This window comes from Xenopus laevis, chromosome 2L (genome assembly GCF_017654675.1).
Source record: "Xenopus laevis strain J_2021 chromosome 2L, Xenopus_laevis_v10.1, whole genome shotgun sequence".
NCBI classification, from domain to species: domain Eukaryota; kingdom Metazoa; phylum Chordata; class Amphibia; order Anura; family Pipidae; genus Xenopus; species Xenopus laevis.
The window spans coordinates 179,878,347-179,899,551 of NC_054373.1; the positions used below are offsets into that span (position 1 = coordinate 179,878,347).

At 44.1% G+C, this 21,205-nt stretch overlaps 1 protein-coding gene across 1 annotated transcript; it reads left to right on the forward strand.

Moving 5' to 3' along the window:
* The first annotated feature begins 1,863 nt into the window (after nucleotides 1-1,863).
* On the forward strand, nucleotides 1,864-17,731 carry trpc2.l (short transient receptor potential channel 2 L homeolog). The gene is made up of 13 exons (XM_041582744.1): nucleotides 1,864-2,151; nucleotides 9,679-10,371; nucleotides 10,655-10,858; nucleotides 11,050-11,214; nucleotides 11,443-11,617; nucleotides 11,984-12,184; nucleotides 12,653-12,815; nucleotides 13,960-14,052; nucleotides 14,742-14,934; nucleotides 15,249-15,376; nucleotides 15,958-16,027; nucleotides 16,106-16,238; nucleotides 16,586-17,731. Exons 1-13 carry the CDS (start codon nucleotides 2,137-2,139, stop codon nucleotides 16,927-16,929), a joined length of 2,577 nt encoding a protein of 858 aa, XP_041438678.1. The 5' UTR covers nucleotides 1,864-2,136; the 3' UTR covers nucleotides 16,930-17,731.
* Nucleotides 17,732-21,205: the final 3,474 nt, after the last annotated feature.

Sequence of the window (21,205 nt, forward strand, 5' to 3'; positions counted from 1 at the left end):
TTGAGGTGTAAGCCCCTTAGGCTCACAGAGTCATGTAACCCCTCTCTCACATTGTTCCATTGTAAAGTTATGGATTCTGGGAATTCCTCTGCTTTCTAGAGAATCTGGGCCCCGCCCACTACCAAAAGCAGAGGATCCCCAGAATCCATCACTTCCAATTACTCTGATTACCAGGAGTGGGAGGGGCTAGGGACAACCAAAACAAATTTCCAATGTTTATAGGTAGATACAGGTGTATGTGGGTGTCAGTAGGTGGGTGCAGGTGAAGAAGGTACAAGAGTGCAAAGCCGTGGGCTGCCCAAGTTGTTCTCGTTACTCAGTGCATGGGGGAGTCATGAACCCCAATATCCCCTAGGGGAGGGGCACAAAGGTTGTTACACTGTCATCATTATCCAGCAGTGCAAGGAGAGTGGGTCACTCGTGAGTTAGATTGTAAGCTCTTGGGTGATGCTCTCAGTACATGGGTGGGTGGCCCCAGTGTGGGAGGAAGTTGATAAGAAACATTGGGTTTCCCCTTTCCCAATTCTGTCAGCAAAAAGCCACAAAGGGGAAGTTTGGGGCCCAGTTTCCTGAACAACAAAATAATCTGCACTTGCAGCTTGTGCCCTTTATTTATCTCCCCCCCCCCCGGGTACCATCACTTCCCTGGCGCTTGTGAGGCAGCGTATAGTTATTATATAATAATAATAATACTCCATATAATAATACTCCATATAATAAAAATCTACATAATAACCTGTATAATAATATTCCGTATAATAATAATTTATATATTAATAATCTATATAATAATATTCCATATAATCATAATCTGCATAATAATAATTATATAATAATCTATATAACAATATTCTATATAATAATCTGTATAATAATTTTCTATATAATAATAATCTGTATAATATTCTATATAATAATAATAATGTGTATAACAATATTCTATATAATAATAATCTATATAATTAAAGTCTGTATATGCTCCTTGGGGGTTGGCACTCCCATTGCTCTTCTCATTGGTGGGGAGAATACAGAGGCCTGAATGGTAAGTACCTCCCACTCTGTGTTTTCCTATTGGCACAGAGGGGCCTATTCACACACACTGAGCAACTCCCTGTGCCCCTCGCTTACGATGCCTGTGGCCCCTTCTAGTGATGCAGGGGCCCATTCCCAGTGTGATACAAATACATCAGTACAGGGAGCAGGAGGGACCAGGCAGTGCCAGTCAGTGATTATAACTCTGAACCTCCCCGGGGCCCCTGGTGCAGGACGTGTCTGTCGGGTTTGTTAATAATAAGGAAAGTCTCCCTGGGGCCCTCAGGGTTATTCCTTGAGCTCAGCACCAGTGCAGGGGCCACATTAGCCACTAGGTCTCACCCCTGTACCCCATTATGTTGCTGACAAGCAGGGGAACCAGCTACCCCCATTCAGTCCACAAGCAGATGATGCAGATTATACATGGCAGTATAGAAAGCACTGCAGTCTGCAGCAGGAACCATGAGGCACATGGATTTGATAAGTTCCCTTTGTGCTTGTGACACAGATACACAGTCAGTGTTGTGGCAAGGGGAGGGGGGTACACAGGGTACTTACCTGCTATGCAGTAGGGGTATTTGGGCGGGGCATAATGCACAGCAGATGCCCTGGGGGTAGGTGCATAAAATAAGTGGTTCTAGAAATGATTCTGGATATTTGTCAAGGGGCCCCCCAGCTTTTATACTACAATTCCCAGCGTCCCTCGCAGCCTTCAGTTTGCAGCCCAGACAACCCTGAACTCCTCCAGTTAAGTTGCCCTTTAATGAAGAAGCAGTTGTTTCTGGTGAGGCAGCTGAAGGGTTAAAGTGGGGGAAAGAACAGCAGGAGGCAACACCTTCCCCTGCCGGGAGTCCTTGGAGGCTGCTGATTGGAGGAACTTGTTTCCATAATGACTGGCTGTCGGTGCCTACAGGGAGTTGTTTGCAGGGAGTTGGAGAGCAGATGACAGAGTGGCCGCCTCCCTCCCTCTGTGTCACTCACTTCTACCCCAAGTCTCTGCTGATGCCCCTCTGATTGTCTCTGCACAACAGCAACTCCCTGCACAACAGCAACTCCCTGCACCCTCCCATGGGCTGAGGCTCCTGTCTTTGCTTCATCCACATCATGGAACATTTAACTGTAAGTACTGGGGGCTCATTCATTTATTTATTTATAGTTAGCCAGTGCTGGGGGGGTTCCCTTTCTTATGCACAAAGCTTCTCAGTGGGGCCCCATGACTAGAAATCAGTCCAAGCTACAACTCCCAGCATGCCAGGACTGAGGCAGCGGCACCCCTGGGTGCAACATGATGCATTTGTTGTTGGGGGGCAGATTCATAAAACACCGGGGGGGGGGGATACAGAATTGGAACATGAGCCCATAAGAAAGGGGTCCCAGGGATGGGGAGGTTGGGGCAGTAGCACAGCACATACATTGATGACTGTAACTCTCATTGCCGGGAGCCCCAGCCCTGCACATGCCCAGTTGTGCCCAGAGCTATAATGTCCGTCTGTCCCACTGCACTCGGGGGGAATAAAGGGGAAATGATTCGCAACCTGGGGCCAGTTTTGGGCAGATACTCACACTCTTTGGGAATCCCAATGGCCCCTCAAGTAACTGATGATTCTCATTTGATGATTCTCATTTATTGTGTGCCTGTCTCTAAACATACAGTGGTTGCTACAGGCAGTGATCCTAGCAACCTATAGGCAGATTCAATGGTTTCCACTTGTCTGTGTGATTCTGCATCACAGGTTCCTAAGGGCTGAGCTGTTTCCTATTAGTGACACTGACAGATAAGGAATTGTATAGACTATAGAGCAACGAGTATTTATTATCTTTATCATAGGACAATATATCATTTCCTCTCCCAATTGGACTCTGCTCCTCTCCCACAATCCCTCATTCCTTCCCTATAGTTATTAATATATTATTACTATATTATTATATTTTATATTATTATTACTATTATTATTTAATATCATTATTATTATTATTACTTATCTTCTGCCCGGCCAAACCAAATCTGAATCCTAATTTGCATATGCAAATTAGGACTCGTATTCAGTTCGGTATTCGGCTGAATCTTTCACAAAGGATTCGGGGGTTCGGCCAAATCCAAAATAGAGGATTTGGTACATCCCTGTAACACTCAGTAACATCTGCAGCACCTAGGGTTGCCACCTTTATCTGGCTGAGACGGGGCGGGGGTCCGTGACGTCAGTGGGCGTGTCTGTGACGTCAGTGGATGGACCCGTGATGTCAGTGGGCGGGGCTATGACGAGGCGATCAGCGATTGCCGGATCGCCGTGTCAATCAGTAAATCCCGCCCGGTTTTCCTTATTTGGAAAACCGGGCAGGAAGTATAGACCCGGGCAGCCCCTCAAAATACCGGGTCAAAACCGGACAGGTGGCAACCCTAGCAGCACCAGGGCCGCCATTAGATATCACGGGGCCCCATACAACAACATTTTTGGGCCCCGCCCACACTGGCGCCCAAGCTCCACCCCATATCCTGCCCACTCCACATCACAGTTAAAAGACCAAACAGAAATCAGCGCTAAAAAAGTAACCCCCCTCCACACACAAGCTATAAAAAGCTATTGATGGTCAGGGCCCCCTTATAAGTTAAAAAAAAAACATTGGCGCCAGGGCCCCCCATAAAAGTCTTTTAAAAAAATCATTGGCACCAGGGCCCCCTTACAAGTTAAAAAAAATTTGCAGGGGCCTATAGAGTATTAAAATAATACATTGGTGGCCAGGGGATTAAAAAAAACAAAAACAAAAAAAAACAAACACAAATTGGTGTTCAGTAGAATTAAACTTGTGGCTTCAGGACTTCAACTTCGCCTCCTATCATGACTTCAGGTCTTTTCACCACTTCAGGACTTTGGCTGTTTTCGTGGTTTCTGGTCCCTCGGCTTTTCAGCACTTCCGCATTGGGGTCTTGAGAAATGGCCGCACGGCTTGGGCGCTCGTAAGGGGGGCCCGGCTCTTTCAAAACTGCAGCACTGCCGGCCCTTCATGGCTGGGCCCGGGACACTGTTCCCCCTGATGGCGGCCCTGTGCAGCACCCAGTAACATATGTAGCACCCAGTAACATGTAGCACCCAGTAACATATGTAGCACCCAGTAACATCACCCAGTAACATCTGTAGCACCCAGTAACATCTGCAGCACCCAGTAACATCACCCAGTAACATCTGCAGCACCCAGTAACATCTGCAGCACCCAGTAACATATGTAGCACCCAGTAACATCTGCAGCACCCAGTAACATCTGCAGCACCCAGTAACATCTGCAGCACCCAGTAACATATGTAGCACCCAGTAACATATGTAGCACCCAGTAAAATCTGCAGCACCCAGTAACATCTGTAGCACCCAGTAACATCTGCAGCACCCAGTAACATCTGCAGCACCCAGTAACATCTGCAGCACTCACACATGAGCAGCCAATCAGCCTCACATGTACATCCACCCCATTGCCCCAACATCCTGGGTGCTACCCAATTCCACACGGAATTTCCCTGTTTCTTTCCCTCTGGATAATTCTTTGCTTTTATTAAATACCCACAAGAAAGGAACTGCCAGAAGAGTTATTGGCGTCGCAAAACCCAGTAATTGTAAGAGGGTTATTTATCAAAGTCCGAATTTATCTCAATATTTTCTGCTACAAACTCCAATCAAATCCGCTCTGTTTTTTACGCTTATTTATTATTACATTTTCACACAAATTTGCTTTATGGGAAAAAAAATCAGATTTTCATGAAATTCACGATTATTTCGGAATTTTCATCCCAAAACGTTGGGGTATTGCACGAAACTCAACGCACATCAAAAAATCATTGGGACTTCTCCCACTGACTTTTATGGAACCGCAACAGGTCCGAGATGCCGGATTTTCAGATTCGACTTTTCCATCCTCAGGTTTTAATAAATTCTAAAATCACGAATTTTTAATTATTTTTGCATTTGGAGTTTAGTACATAACCCCCTTAGGATTGGTTTTCACACAATGGGGCGAATTCACAAAAGTGGAGAAATACAACTTTTTTATTGTATAGACATCACCACTTTTGTGAATTCCACCCAATGAGTCAAAGGGAATTTATCTGAGTAAAAAAATTCAGATTTCAAGCTATTTTATGTTTACCTCGACTAGGGAATAGTCCAAATTCGATTTGAATTTGAAAAAATTAAAAAAAATTAAAAAATTTGAATATCGAAATTTATCATGTTTTGTGACTTCGACCATTCGCCATCTAAAACCTGCCGAATTGCTGTTTTAGCCTATGGAGGACCTCCTAGGCTAGAACCTATTTGGCGTCAATTGGTGGACTTTGAAAAATCATGCGTTATTCCTTCGATTCATACGTTTCGAATTCAGCCAAATACGGACCTATTCAACCAAAAAAACTTTGACTTAATTTGAGTTGGTCTTTTTGAATTCGAATTTTGAAGTTTTTTCGATTCGAAATTGGACCCTTGATAAATATGCCCCTAACAATGATTGGATTGTGCGACACCAATAACTTTTCTGGCAGTTCCTTTCTTTTGGGTATTTAAAATTCGTTATTTATGGAGTTGTCGGCACGTGTACAATTTTGGATTTCTAATTGCCAATAATTATGTGTGTGAAAATACAACTATTGTAGATCAAAATTCTTTGCTTTACCATCGTTGCCGTGAGTAGGAGCAGTGATTTGTGGCCACTCCTGTCCCTGTGTTGTCGGGTGCCTCATTGCCACTAATTGTTTCATGAGTTTCTGCAGAATCAGGTGTAGGAGTTGCCAGTTGATTATCACACTAATGTGGCAGTTTCTCCCTTTCCCTGTGGCAATTGGCTGAATTTTTTCAATTAACCTCTGTGTCACCATTTCATTGTAGTTTATTTATTCTTCTACTTCGTCAACTAAAGTTACAGGAATTATTTCACTTTTCCTTTCTTTATTGACGCCTGATACCGACCCGACCCCTCATGCTCCCCGACCCTTTCACTGACAGACAGTTTATTAAAGGGGATGTTCATCTTCCAACACTTTTTTCAGTTCAGTTGCTTTTAGACAGTTCACCAAAAATAAAGATTTTTTCCAATTACTTTCTATTTTCTATGTGTGTGACTGACCTCTAGTATTGAAGTGTAATTTTTAACTTTCGAAATCAGCTCCGGGAGGGAGGGGGGTCGCCGACCCTCTATACTGTTCTAAATTGATACATTTCTTGTGTTTGTCTCTGCTGAGCAGAATTTCTGGGTTTCATTACAGGCAGCTGTTAGAATTAATACAATAGTTGCACTTATATTCCCCATAGATCCTACTGAGAAATGGAGCAACTAATTGTTGTAAAATTGTAACAGAACCTGCACCTGAATTACTGAGCCGTCAGACTCAAACACCAGAGACACGGACATTCAACTTTAATCTTAGATTTTGGAAAAACAGTAAAAAATGAAATATGGAAAGTAAATGAAAAAAGTTTTTATTTCTGGGGAACAATCTGAAAACTATTGAACTGAAAAACATGCTTGGAAGGGGCCCTGACCACCAATTTTGTTTTTTTAAATTGTAGGGGAACCCTGACCACCAATTTTTTTTAACTTGTAGGGGGGCTCTGACCACCAATATTTTAAATAAAACTTTTATGGGAAGCCCTGGTGCCACAGTTTTTTTTAACTTATAAAGGGGCCATGACCATCAATAGCTTTTTATAACTTGTGTATGTGGGGGGTTACCTTTTTAAGCACTGATGTCAGTGTGGTATTTTACCTGTGGTGTGGAGTGGGTGGGATCTGGGGTGGGGCTTGGGGGCCGGGGTGGGCGGGGCCCAGTGTGCCCCAAAAATGTTATTGTACGTGTGTGCCCCAAAAATGTTATTGTACGATGTCCCCTGATTTTTAATGGCGGCCCTGCACAAGTGTAACAAAAAACAGAACGTGAAGAACTTAATAAACCCTCCTCTTCCATCACCCCCAGGCTCCAAGTGGATAATTAACAAGGAAGGTGTGACCATAATTATACATCAAGTCCATCAAACAGGGAACAGTCCAATCCAAATGAAGAAAGTCTTTAGTCCATGAAATAGTTTCCTTTCAACAACTGTCCATATAAAACTAATTGTCCACATTAATATAACTGCCATACACATCACACAAGTGTCACATAAGTGCTGCATAGTAATACACATTGATACAATCACTTTGAAAGAAATACTTTTATATCTGATCCACTGGAAACAGAATATGTTGTGAAATTGATACTTTAGTATCTGATCTGCTGGAAACAAAGTGTTATGGCCACATGGGGCAGATTTATCAAAGGTCGAAGTGAAAATTCAAATGAGAAAAATTCGAATTTCAAACTAATTTTTGTGTACTTCGACTAGGGAATAATCCAAATTCGAATCGAAAATTTGAATATTGAAATTTATCATGTACTGTCTCTTTAAAAATTTCGACTTCGACATTCACCATCTAAAACCTGCGAATTGCTGTTTTAGCCTATGGGGGACCTCCTAGAACTGAAACATGTTGTGTATCCAAGTAGTCTTCAAGGGGAAGTAAAGTGTAAAATAGAATAAGGCCAGAAATGCTGTATTTTGTAACTAAACATAAACATGAACTTACTGCACCACAAGTCTAATCAAACAAATGATTTATGCTTTCAAAGTTGGCCACAGGGGGTCACCATCTTGTAACTTTGTTATACATCTTTGCAAGACCAAGACTGTGCACATGCTCAGTGGGATCTGGGCTGCTTAGGGATCGTCATAAATGATCAAAACAGCACAAGTCAAATAATATCTGCCAGAAGCCGATACAGCAAGACTGATTAATAATCAGAATATACAGACTGCACTGGGTCCTGTATTGTCATGTAATCTAATGTGGATTTTATAGTTTTTGTATTGTTTAATACAAACTTTCTCCAACGCTGCAGAACCAGTGGCTGCAGCAAAATAATCCTCCAAATAGAATCCCAGTTTATCTGTTTAAATCTGGCTCCATGATCTTTGTCCCTGCAGCTGGAGTTGGAAACAGTAAAGGGGATGTAAAGGCAAAAATAAAATCCAATACAAATCTCTACACAGTCACCAACTGCTCTACAGGGAAACAAACAAAGTTGCTTGAGTTCTGCATGGCTGGGAAGTAAGGGGGGGGGCTCCCCCTGCTGTTCATAAGTATGATTGTTTCCCTGCAGAGCAGTTAGGGACCGTCTGACAATTCCTATCCACAGCAGTAAATGAAGGGAGAATTTCACTGCATACAGTCAGGCTTCTTATAAAAACTTCTTCTCATTTAAGGAAACTCCCAACACACTGCCATTTAGTGTATAACTTGCATTTATATGATTTTTAAGGAAAAAATGTTTATATCAAAAGATATATATCCCAAGGCTTGTATTCAGTAAAAACAATTTATTTATTAGAATTCATGTTTAAAAATTAGATCCATACTGACCCCACATGGCCCACCTTGGGCCAACTTTGGGCCAACTTAGACAAATCCCTCTGCAAAGTGGCAGCATCCTGCATGGAACCTATAATTCTGCACAAATTAGTCTCATCTGCAAAAATAGAAACAGTACTTTCAATGCAGCCATCAAACACCTCCCAATTGTGCCATTTTAGTGGGACAGCCCTAATTTTGACAGTTGAACTCTCAGTACCAGATTGTTACTAAAACGTCTCGACTGTCTCCTGCACTGATGCCAGAAAAAGCTACAAAGTTTCTGAATGTAATTAACTTAAACGCTTTTGTCATAGAGCCCAGAACACTCGGGTCCTGCACTTTTTGATACATTTGTAACAATTTAAGATAAGCAAGGAAACAATTGTAACAATTTAAGATAAGCAGGTCTCTTGGGGAAACTGTGACTTGCAGATTAAAGGGCAATTCACCTTCATTAGCAAAACTGTAATAACACATAAAATAAACAGAAATTGGTTCAAACTTTCCATAAGCTGCCAAATTTTGTAAAATTTCGTTTTTAGGGGGTGTGGCCATAAAATGGGGATGATCACACTTTTTTTCCCCTCTTTCTATTTTCCAAATGTTGGGAGTTGTTCCATCACTATAGGTATAGGGGCATCTTAGGAAACTCACTGTCATTTCAGACACAACAGCCACTTATCTGCCCATGTTTGGTACATTCAGAGACGTCTCTATACAGGTCTAAAATTCCCATTGGCTCATTGGTGTCTAGTCCTCGCCCAGCAGCCTTCAGGATCCAATCAGCTCAATATCAGCATAAAGCAACTAAAATAGATGCAGAGCACACACTGTACCTTGTGGAAATACTTTAGGTGAATTGTGACAAAAATGCCCCCTATCTATGAGCACTGAAGGACGGGCATTGCCTACTGTTGTGACGACAATGGGCACAGTGCAGCCAGCAATTGCATGGGAGACTGGGGGAGGGGGAATATGAAACAGAAGAAGAGACTGGTGACAGTTAGTGCCATAGTGAGCTGAGGTGAAGGGACCAACTAGAATAGGAGATTTCCTGATATTCCAATGGACTGGTCTGACCCTATGTGGGTGGAGGGGGCCTATTATTGTGAACAGGGCCCTGAAACCTCCTGTCATTTGATATACTATGAAATGATGGTTTTTGCTTTTCAAGCACCTATTTAATGTATTTATGTGTGATATATTCTGCATTCCCAGCAAGCCAACTGGAGGGAGATTGTTAACAAGAAGCTGAAGTTCCCTGTTAATCTGGTCAATGCCATCCATGATGGAAGCCTCCTACACGTACAACAGCTGCTGCAGGTGGGTGATGGAATGCTGCGCCAATTGGATGACACAGAAGACCGGTCATGGCGAGAGGCCCTCAACCTGGCCATCCGCACGGGGAACGAGGAGATCATGAAGACCCTACTGCATTGTGTGAAGTTTGATTTCCGGCAGATCCATGAGGCCCTTCTGGTGGCAGTAGATACCAACCAACCCCATGTGGTCAAGATGTTACTGGATCGGCTGGATCAGGAGAAAGGGAGTAAGATGGACATCAAGTCCTTCTCTATGGCCTTTTTTGACAACTCCATTGACAACTCCCGTTTTGCCCCTGGGGTGACCCCGCTGACTTTGGCTTGTGAAAAGGATCTGTATGAGATTGTGGAGATGCTGATGAAGAAGGGTCATGTCATCACAACCCCGCACAAGATTTCATGCACGTGTATGGAGTGCAGCAATGGGCGCAAGTATGATCTCCTCAAATTCTCTCTTTCCCGCATCAACACCTACAAGGGTATTGCCAGCAGGGCTTACCTGTCCATTGCCAGTGAGGATGCCATGCTAAGTGCCTTCAAACTGAGCCGCGAGCTGAAGCGCCTTTCTAGGAAGGAACCTGAGTTTAAGGTTTGTCCAAATATTATTTATCCTTTTGGCGTGTAGTAGGGGGCAGTATATACAAACTTCCTGCCAAATTGTGCTGAATAGTACAAGCGGATACCTATGCTGCCATCGTTTTATGGTTTATGGGGCTGTTTCTGCTATTTGCCTAATTATTAGCTGGCTATAACATATATATATGGGTCCTCTGATCCCACCCCTATGATTACTAGTCTATGGCCAATGCTGACCATGGAAGGCTGAACCTAGGATAGGCCTGAGACTGTAACGTGTATTTTGGTTTGTGCAGCCAGAATACCTGAGCCTGGAGAACCTGAGCCAGGAGTTTGCTGTGGAACTTCTGGGCATGTGCAGGAACCAGAGTGAGGTGACGGCGGTGCTGAATGACTTGGGAGATGACAGTGATGAAGAGGAGTTGGACAATCAGGCCTTTGAGGAGGGGATCCCTAACTTGGCCCGACTTCGTCTCGCTGTCCATCACAACCAAAAGAGGGTAGAGTTGCCCTAATGACCCAAACCCACCAACTTGACATTTGCCTTCACTCCTCTACCTGCACGTGACAATTAAAAGCAAACTGTTGATTGGTTGTTGTGATGGGTTTTGGAAAGATGTGCTCCACTGATTTGTGGGGTGAGGTGTCTGTACCTAAGAAGCTAATTGTGTTCTCATTTCCTTCCTGTTAGTTTGTGGCACACCCCATCTGCCAGCAGGTCCTCTCCTCCATCTGGAGTGGGAAGCTTTCTGGCTGGAGGGGCAGCAACACCATCTGGAAAATCTTCATTGCTTGCACCATCTTTATATCGATGCCCCTCCTGTGCATGGTGTACTGGCTGGCACCCAAATCCAAGGTAACCACATCTGGTGGCACATCAACTTGGAATTGAACCGCCCCAATAGATACACTCAACATGACCCATCCCCACTTTCTCTAATGTTGGTGAGACCCAGGTGTAAATTACTGGTCTAGATTATCAGGTTTAGCCCCACCCCTCTGTCTATGTTTCTTTTTCACTAAAATCTGTGTCTATTGTGAAGAGGGAGCTGCCATAGGTCTAACCACTCTCCTTGTCACCTAGATTGGGAAAATACTAAAAATCCCAGTAATTAAGTTCCTTCTTCACTCGGCTTCGTATCTGTGGTTCCTCATCTTCCTCTTGCTGGAGTCTATTATCATGGAGCAGAGACATGACATCTACGAGGGCAGGAACCAGGCCATCTGGCAGAACTCCTTGCACATGATCTGGGTGACAGGTTGGTACAATGATGACCCAGTTCCATACAATGGTTCTGCTCTTCTTGTTGTGGGGGGTACAGTTGGGTAATATTGGTAGGTATTCATGGACTCCTAAACAACAAAACAGTGAACCCTATTTGCAACCATAAGGTAATAATGGAAACCTTTGCCCATAGCAACCCATTAGATATTGACTTCATTATGGTAACTGCACTGGATAAATAACAGCTAACCGCTCATTGGTTGCTGTGGGTTCCTAGAGTCGGACATATGATGAGTGGGATCATTGGGAATGATAAGCTAGTAGGAGTTGCTATTCACTGTATGCTGGAGGGTGACCCACCCATGACTTCTGCACTCACTACTGATGTGTAATGCGGCAGGTTTCCTATGGCACGAGTGCAAGGAGGTCTGGATTGAAGGACTGCGCAGTTACTTCTTGGACTGGTGGAACTTCTTGGACATTGTGACCATTAGTATGTATCTGGCCTCCTTCTCCCTCAGGATCTTGGTGTTTGTGAAGGGCTACCTGGCCTGCCTGGAACTCCCCGACTCCGACCTCTGTTTCTACTTCACCAAATCAGGTGAGTGCTCAGCATTGGAGATGAGTGTAAAGCATTGAATCCACTACAGCCCAGTCACTCGGCCGAATTCATCCTCCCTAGATGGAATCATAATAACTTTCATATTTAAAAAGTTTCTTTATTTGTACATCTGATAAAACAGTGTCTGAGGTCTGACGTGTCTGGTTTCACTTCCTCAGAGACCTCCTGTCTGCTGAATGTATTGATCTGTGTATTCCCTGGTCCTCGGAACTAGATAATCTGACACTTGTATTTGTATGAATGTAGAAATAAGTCAAATCAACTGGACTTTCTCAGTTCTGAATAACTTGTGATTTATTCTCAATTCAGAAAAAAACAGTTGGATGACTGGTGAAAGGTCTTCAGTAAAAACACAGCAAGTCCAGTTGATTTGACTTATTTCTACAGATATACCATGACCTGGATGAATGAGAATCTTCACAAACATATTTGTATGAAATCCTGCAGAAAGGAATGAGTGGAACACAGAAGACCCCCAGTTCATTGCTGAGGTTCTGTTTGCCGTGACCAGTATGCTCAGCTTCACTCGCCTGGCCTACATCCTACCTGCCCACGAGACTCTGGGGACTCTACAGATTTCTATTGGCAAAATGATTGATGATATGATACGGTGAGCAGCACATCCCCTCAGTGACTTCTAATATCCTTATCATTTACAGTAGGGGGTACATTATTTCTTATAATACATGAGTGATACTCAGAGTTCCCTGTATAACTCAGCCTGCAGCCTTGTGTCTTTATATGGTCACAGAACCCTTCAGTGATTTCTCATATCCTTATTATTTTCAGTAGGGGGTACATTATCCCTTATAATACATGAGTGATACTCAGAGTTCCCTGTATAACTCAGCCTGCAGCCTTGTGCCTTTATATGGTCACAGAACAACCCCTCAGTGACTTCTAATATCCTTATCATTTACAGTAGGGGGCACATTATCCCTTATAATACATGAGTGATACTCAGAGTTCCCTGTATAACTCAGCCTGCAGCCTTGTGCCTTTATATGGTCACAGAACAACCCCTCAGTGACTTCTAATATCCTTATCATTTACAGTAGGGGATACGTTATCCCTTATAATACATGAGTGATACTCAGAGTTCCCTGTAGAACTCAGCCTGCAGCCTTGTGTCTTTATATGGTCACAGAACAACCCCTCAGTGACTTCTAATATCCTTATCATTTACAGTAGGGGGTACATTATCCCTTATAATACATGAGTGATACTCAGAGTTCCCTGTATAACTCAGCCTGCAGCCTTGTGCATTTATATGGTCACAGAACAACCCCTCAGTGACTTCTAATATCCTTATCATTTACAGTAGGGGGGTACATTATCTCTTATAATACATGAGTGATACTCAGAGTTCCCTGTATAACTCAGCCTGCAGCCTTGTGCCTTTATATGGTCATATAACCCCTCAGTGACTTCTAATATCCTTATCATTTACAGTAGGGGGTACATTATCCCTTATAATACATGAGTGATACTCAGAGTTCCCTGTATAACTCAGCCTGCAGCCTTGTGTCTTTATATGGTCACAGAACAACCCCTCAGTGACTTCTAATATCCTTATCATTTACATTATCCCTAAGGGATACTCAGGATTCCCTCTTTATGTATTATAGCATTACATTGACTGTATAACAACCAGTAGGAAATAACTGGCATTAGAGATGAATAATTCTTAGTTGCTATATTTTGTAAATATCCATCTGAGTAGTTAATCTGATTGGACAATCTCTCGTCCTTAGGTTCATGTTTATCCTGATGATTATTCTCACTGCCTTTCTGTGTGGCCTCAACAACATCTACGTGAATTACCCCGAGTCCCAGACGCTGGGAAAGTGAGTGTGTTTCGCAGTTTCTCTGCCAATGACCTCAGGGCTGTATTTATAAAAGTGTCTATTTCTTTGCAAAGACTCAGACAAGTGATACATTTGCTGAGAAATTAAGGAGCTCAGTAAAAGAGAGTGAGATACTTATTACTCTTTGTTTGTGCTGTTTCATAAATGATGGACCTAGAGTCTTCCAAGGACCAGTGAATGAAATAAAGTGAGTTTCTGGGTATTTCTATGTAATGGATCAATGTGGTCCTTGTTACTGGGCTAGAATTGATGAATGTCCCACTCATTCTCTATCTTCTGCATCTTGAATCGCTGAATTATTGACTTGTGTTTCAGAAGAGACCCCCCATAAGGTCTCACATCCCCATAGGCATTTAGTTATCTGATGTCTTCCTCATTATATATCACTCTCTGCACTGTGACCTCCTGGATCCCGGGGTTCCCTGGCACCCACCCAGCCAGGCCCATTTGACGATTCTGAAATTCTTCACACCCCTTTGTACAAAGTCAAATATCCCCCCTCTTTAACGCAATTGGCAGTGGGTATATTTTGACAAGGTGCCATCTGCTTATTGTCCATAGGGAAATACTTGGTTCTGGTACCATATTAGTCAGTGTTTCCTGGCCCAAGCAAACTCATGATATGGACCAGCAGTGGACTTATGTTGTTTTGGTCTGTTTCCTGGCAGCTTCAATGAGACCTTCCAGTTCCTGTTCTGGACAATGTTCCAGATGGTGGACAGGACTACGGTGGACATGAATCACTATACTGTGGCTGAATTTGTGGGTCGGGCTCTGTATGGACTATTCACCATCATCATGGTCATTGTGCTGCTCAACATGCTCATAGCCATGATCACCAACTCCTTCCAGAAGATCGAGGTCAGTTCTCTAAACCCTCCCTGTCCTTCTACTGGGTGTCACAAGGTATGAAGCCTTTAGGGGCTCATTCACTAACAACAGGCAAAGTACCCACAACAGCTCAGGGATGTGTTTTTACCAACAGTGCATTGTGTTTGCCCAGAATTCCAGTGTGGTTGCATGTGCCACCAAATGTGCCCAGTGCTAGATGGCAGCTATGCATCAACACAAAATGTGCATCCCGTGCGGGGTGCATGGGAGTCAATGTGCCCATGCTGTGGGCATTCTCTAACTGCCGGAAACCTCCAACAATCATGTCCTTGTGCCCCCCGCAGGATGATGCCGACGTGGAATGGAAATTTGCCCGCTCAAAGCTGTATCTTTCCTACTTCAGAGAAGGTCTGACTCTCCCAGTGCCTTTTAACATCATCCCCACACCTAAATCCCTCTTCTACATCATAAGGTAGGTCGCCATGACAACAGAACTGCCCCCTCTACCATCAGGACACGTGAGGTCTGTGGATGGAGCAGTTGCTAGGGTGGGTTTGTGCAACTCTGGTGCAGCAAATAGAGTTTGGGGGGATTAGAAGGCACCTTTTTGGGGGTAAGGCACTAACAGTTGTCCCAGTCTACTAAAGTAAGCCAACCAATCAGATACCTGATATCAATATTCTAACTGCACTAGAGCAGCAAATGCCGCCTGCTGATTGGTCTATTGGGTTGACTTTTAACAAGTGGTACAGTTGGCATTTCTGTCACCCCTATATGATGTCATGTCCCCACAGTGAAGTTCTTTATCCTTTGTTCATCTACACCCCAAGAACCTTCACCAACTGCCTATTGCATTCCTGGGCTCCTCAATCTGGTGTCAATCATCCTTAGCTTTGTGTTTTTCATACTCCAGCAATAAGTCTCCCCCTAATGCCCAGTACTCAAGGGTTCCACTGGCAGTGGGTATATTTATGAGCAAGAGCGAGCCAGGCATTGTCTATAGAGATTGTGTGTGTGTAGGACGGTGCTAACTGGGTTTCTTTGGTCCCGTAGGAGAGCGTGCAGATTTATATGCTGTTCCAAACCCAAGAAAAGGCAAGATTATCCCCCAATCGCCACCATTGTAAGTAAAAATCTTGTAAGGCTTGGGGGAAATTCAGAAAGAATCCCAGTATTGCAGCTTCTTCCTTTCTTGTCTCAGTCCAACAGAGAAGTGGATGGAGGAATATCTGCTGGAGAGAGCCGGGCATTGTACCGCCTGCAGGTGATAAAGGCCTTGGTGCAGAGATACATAGACACCGCCAGGAGGGAGTTTGAGGAGAGCAGGAGGAAAGGTAATGAGATACAGCCATGGATTGGCTACATGGATACAGGGGGAGGAGCAATGCAAGACCAACTAATGTCTAGTTAAAAAAAGGTTCAACTCAGGTGCTCCCAGTGACACTATGGCTTCTTGGTGGTCTTCTCCTGAGTGCACTAATGGTGGTTCCTCTGGCAGAGGCCTTTCATTAATAAATCACATTGGGGTATATTACAGTGGGAACCATTTGTAATACAATTATTCTGTTTGATACTCCAGCAAAATATAAATTCCAGGACCCAACAGGCTGGCACAACTGTGTCTATAGGTGCAACAGTAGAAGCACAGATATCATCATTATTGTACAATTTATCTCCTTAGATCTGGGCAACCGCATCACTGAGCTGAACAAGAACGTGATCCGCCTTCAGTCAGAAGTGAAGAACCTGAGACGTTCGGTGGTGGACAGCACTGGGTCTGGCACAAACAAGAGCAATGAGAACGTGCTGAGCCAGTACATCATGAAGGTGAAGGGCAGCTTCCAAAGCTACGACCAAGTGTCCATCAACTCCAGCAAAGAATCATCAGAAGTCACCATCCATCAGGACAATGACCAGGGCCTCATGCCAGACGATGACTGTCCCCCGTACCCTGAGGAGGTCGTTACCAATGGAGTGGCAGGGAACGGGGAAGCCAATCATCTGGATGAGAATGAGGCTATGTAGGAAACACATGATCCATTAGGTGCATAGAGAGACCCTGGGGGTGTGGACTTCACTGTGCCGAGGAAATACCTGGTAATCTCCAATAATCCCATCCCATGGCTTGTCCATGTATAAAGTATATGTTCACTGCTGGATTTAGGAATGTCACCAATATAGATTAGGGGTACATGGGGGGCACCATCCTTACAGTTTAACATAACAGAATGAATGTTGCAGAAATTGTCAGTTACACACGTAGCTACAGGTATTTCCATTGGGCGTCTCAGCCTTTGTATTTACTAAACTGCACTCCTTGCACCACCACATAGGGGCACATTTAGCAAAGTGTGAAATTCCCCCCCCCCATTCCTATGGAATTTTTAGAGATGTATTTATGAAATGGTGAACTCCAACTTCTCTGAATAATCCCATAGAAATGAATGGGGGTTACGGGGTAAGATCTTATTTCACACTATAATAAATCTGCCACTTAAGGTGAGAAACAAGTTCTATAATGTTCAGGCTTTCTAGTTGACCCCCCCAGTGTAAGTGGGGTACAGTGGCCCCGGATGACACGGATTCAGTTTGTGACAATGACAATTGGTGATGTTTAATCTGACGCAATTATCAATGAGCAGTGTTTGACTTGAGAATAGATATCTGTTTGTGTGGGTGGGTAATGTGGGGTGCCTGTATGTGTATATGTGTGTGTATATGTATATATATATAAGAGAAAGGTCCCCATGTGGGACCGAAATGCCGGATAAAATGCTACTTTATGTGAAATAAATCACTATATCACTATTAAAGAACTAAAGCCTAACTAAAGAAGTAGCTAGAAATGTTGTACATGATGTTTTGTGCTTCTGTACCAGCCGAAGGCAACCACAGCCCTTTAGCAGTAAAGATCTGTGTCTCCAAAGATGCCCCAGTAGCTCCCCATCTTCTTTTCTGCTGATTCACTGCACATGCTCTGTGCTGCTGTCACTTACTGAGCTTAGGGACCCACTCACAATATACAGTACACATAGAATAGAAATGTCACAATATAAGGCTGATTAGTAATTAATACAGATAATTACTACATGGCAGCACAGAAACCAGTGCAATTAGCATCAGAATTTAATAATCAGCAAACCTGTAGCATCAGCTTATATTACAGGGGAAGCTCATTTTCTGCTGGATAATTAGTGACGAGCCCTAAGCTTAGCTTCTCAACAGCCAATCAGAGCCCACTGAGCATGTGAGTGTCACAGACACTTTCCAAGATGGTGACCCCCTGTGACAAGTTTGAAGTCCTGGATCATTGCTGCTATTGACAAGCTGACACTTTAGCCTCGTGCAATAAGTTCACTATATAAAATATGGCATTTTTCGCCATATTAATTTTTAGGGTTTATTTCTCCTTTAACAGTGTGCTGATCATGCTCTGTATACACAGTATATATATACACACATTGGGCACAGCATGGTGGTTAATCCAACTATAACTCTTTCTCTTCATCCCCAGGAGGGAGGGGGATATCTCAGGTACAGGGGGTGGCAGCTTTAGACAATTTCTCATATATATATATATATATATATATATATATATTTATTATTTTTTCCTGAAGTTTCAAGCTATTAGCAATTTTACCAATTTAGAACTTTTTCGGTGCTCCTGGAATCAGGGGTTAACCAGTATCAACAGCCGTTCACAGATCCCTTCCCCACTCTGCTGCTTTCTTTTTGGAACACTCCTTCTCCACACACAAAAATCTATAATTATAAAAAAGTGCAACAGCAGGGAGTTTTTTTTCCAAGTGTAGTAGTTTGTTTTTGTACAATCCCCACATAAAAAGTTACACTCACAAGATCAATAAAAACATTCGCATCTATAAAATCCTTATCTGTCCGTGTCGCTCGTCCACTGCTCCTTCTTCCAACTCCTTTCTGTCTGTTTATGGCTCCGGTTTGTCCCACTCACTTCTGTGTCGTTTCTCAGTGATCCAGACTCAAATCCACACAATTCCGGGAGTGGTTACAGTTCTAACTTCCACTGACTCTTTAGCAACATCCAACATGTTTCACAGGCTTCGGCCAGCTTTCTCAAGGATAATAGCAATTTTACACTGCTTATATAATTAACAGCAGCACCACCCGCTGGTCAGTTTTGCACCATCCTCACTTCTTATTTACATACACCCCTCCCACTCACATATATCCCTCCCACACACATATATCCCTCCCACATACACCCCTCCCACTCACATATATCCCTCCCACACACCTCTTCCTACTCACATACACCCCTCCCACTCACATATATCCCTCCCACACACCTCTTCCTACTCACATACACCCCTCCCACTCACATATATCCCTCCCACACACCTCTTCCTACTCACATACACCCCTCCCACTCACATATATCCCTCCCACACACCTCTTCCTACTCACATACACCCCTCCCACTCACATATATCCCTCCCACACACCTCTTCCTACTCACATACACCCCTCCCACTCACATATATCCCTCCCACACACATATATCCCTCCCACATACACCCCTCCCACTCACATATATCCCTCCCACATACCTCTTCCTACTCACATACACCCCTCCCACTCACATATATCCCTCCCACACACCTCTTCCTACTCACATACACCCCTCCCACTCACATATATCCCTCCCACACACCTCTTCCTACTCACATACACCCCTCCCACTCACATATATCCCTCCCACACACATATATCCCTCCCACACACACCCCTCCCACTCACATATATCCCTCCCACACACACCTCCTCCTACTTACATACACCTCTCCCACTCACATATATCCCTCCCACACACCCCCTCCTACTTACATACACCCCTCCCACTCACATATATCCCTCCCACTCACATACACTTCTCCCACTCACATATATCCCTCCCACACACCCCTCCCACTCACATACACCCCTCCCACTCACATATATCCCTCCCACACACACCTCCTCCTACTCACATACACCCCTCCCACTCACATATATCCCTCCCACACACACCCCCTACTTACATACACCCCTCCCACTCACATATATCCCTCCCACTCACATACACTTCTCCCACTCACATATATCCCTCCCACACACACCTCCTCCTACTTACATACACCCCTCCCACTCACATACACCCCTCCCACTCACATATATCCCTCCCACACACACCTCCTCCTACTCACATACACCCCTCCCACTCACATATATGCCTCCCACTCATATACACCCCTCCCACTCACATATATCCCTCCCACACCCCCTCCTACTTACATACACCCCTCCCACTAATATACACCCCTCCCACTCACATATATCCCTCCCACTCACATATATCCCTCCCACACCCCCTCCTACTTACATACACCCCTCCCACTAATATACACCCCTCCCACTCACATATATCCCTCCCACTCACATATATCCCTCCCACACACACCTCCTCCTACTCACATACACCCCTCCCACTCACATACACCCCTCTTACTCACATATATCCCTCCCACTCATACACCCCTCCCACTCACATATATCCCTCCCACTCACATACACCCCTCCCACCAGGCCCGGACTGGCAATCTGTGGGTTCTGGCAAATGCCAGAGGGGCTGCTATAAGGTGCCATAGAAAGTCACTATTTAGTGGGCTGGTGGGGACTGTTTGGGCCTCTATGTGGGCTGATTGGGCCTCTGTGTACCTGAAATGCCAGGGCCTAGTTTAATTCTCAGTCCGGACCTGCCTCCCACTCACATATATCCCTCCCACTCACACAGTCTCCTACTCACATACACCCCTCCCACTAATATACACCCCTCCCACTCACATATAACCATCCCACACACACATCCTCCTACTCACATAAACCCCTCCCACTGACATCCTCTCCTTATGCAGGAACCCCAGGTATAACTAGATCACTGTGTTGAACAAAAACAATGTTGCAGTGAAGGGGATAATTAGTGTATAACGATTGTTCTATTGATTCCTATGAGCAGTTTGTATAATTACATTCACAGATTTCTCAGGGAAGCAATTAATGGGCCTGGGTGAAACACAAACTAAATAATAAATGTACTTGTTAGGGGCCCCCATGGGAATCCCAAATTAATTTCTCAGTAAAGCCGAGTGTTTAGGGGAAGGGCCCGATGGGAATGATGCGCTACTGCTTTTCATTAAAGGGATACACACATCACAGTAACAACTGTCACTTCTGTCGGAAAAACACGGTGTTACTGTATGAAGTGGCATCAATTTGGGAAAAATAT

Bases quoted from the DNA above. Each gene is read 5' to 3' on its own strand.
- trpc2.l (XM_041582744.1), top strand. The intron at 12,185-12,652 runs GTGAGTGCTCAG...GAAATCCTGCAG, and splicing joins TTTCTACTTCACCAAATCAG to AAAGGAATGAGTGGAACACA. The intron at 14,053-14,741 runs GTGAGTGTGTTT...GTTTCCTGGCAG, and splicing joins GAGTCCCAGACGCTGGGAAA to CTTCAATGAGACCTTCCAGT.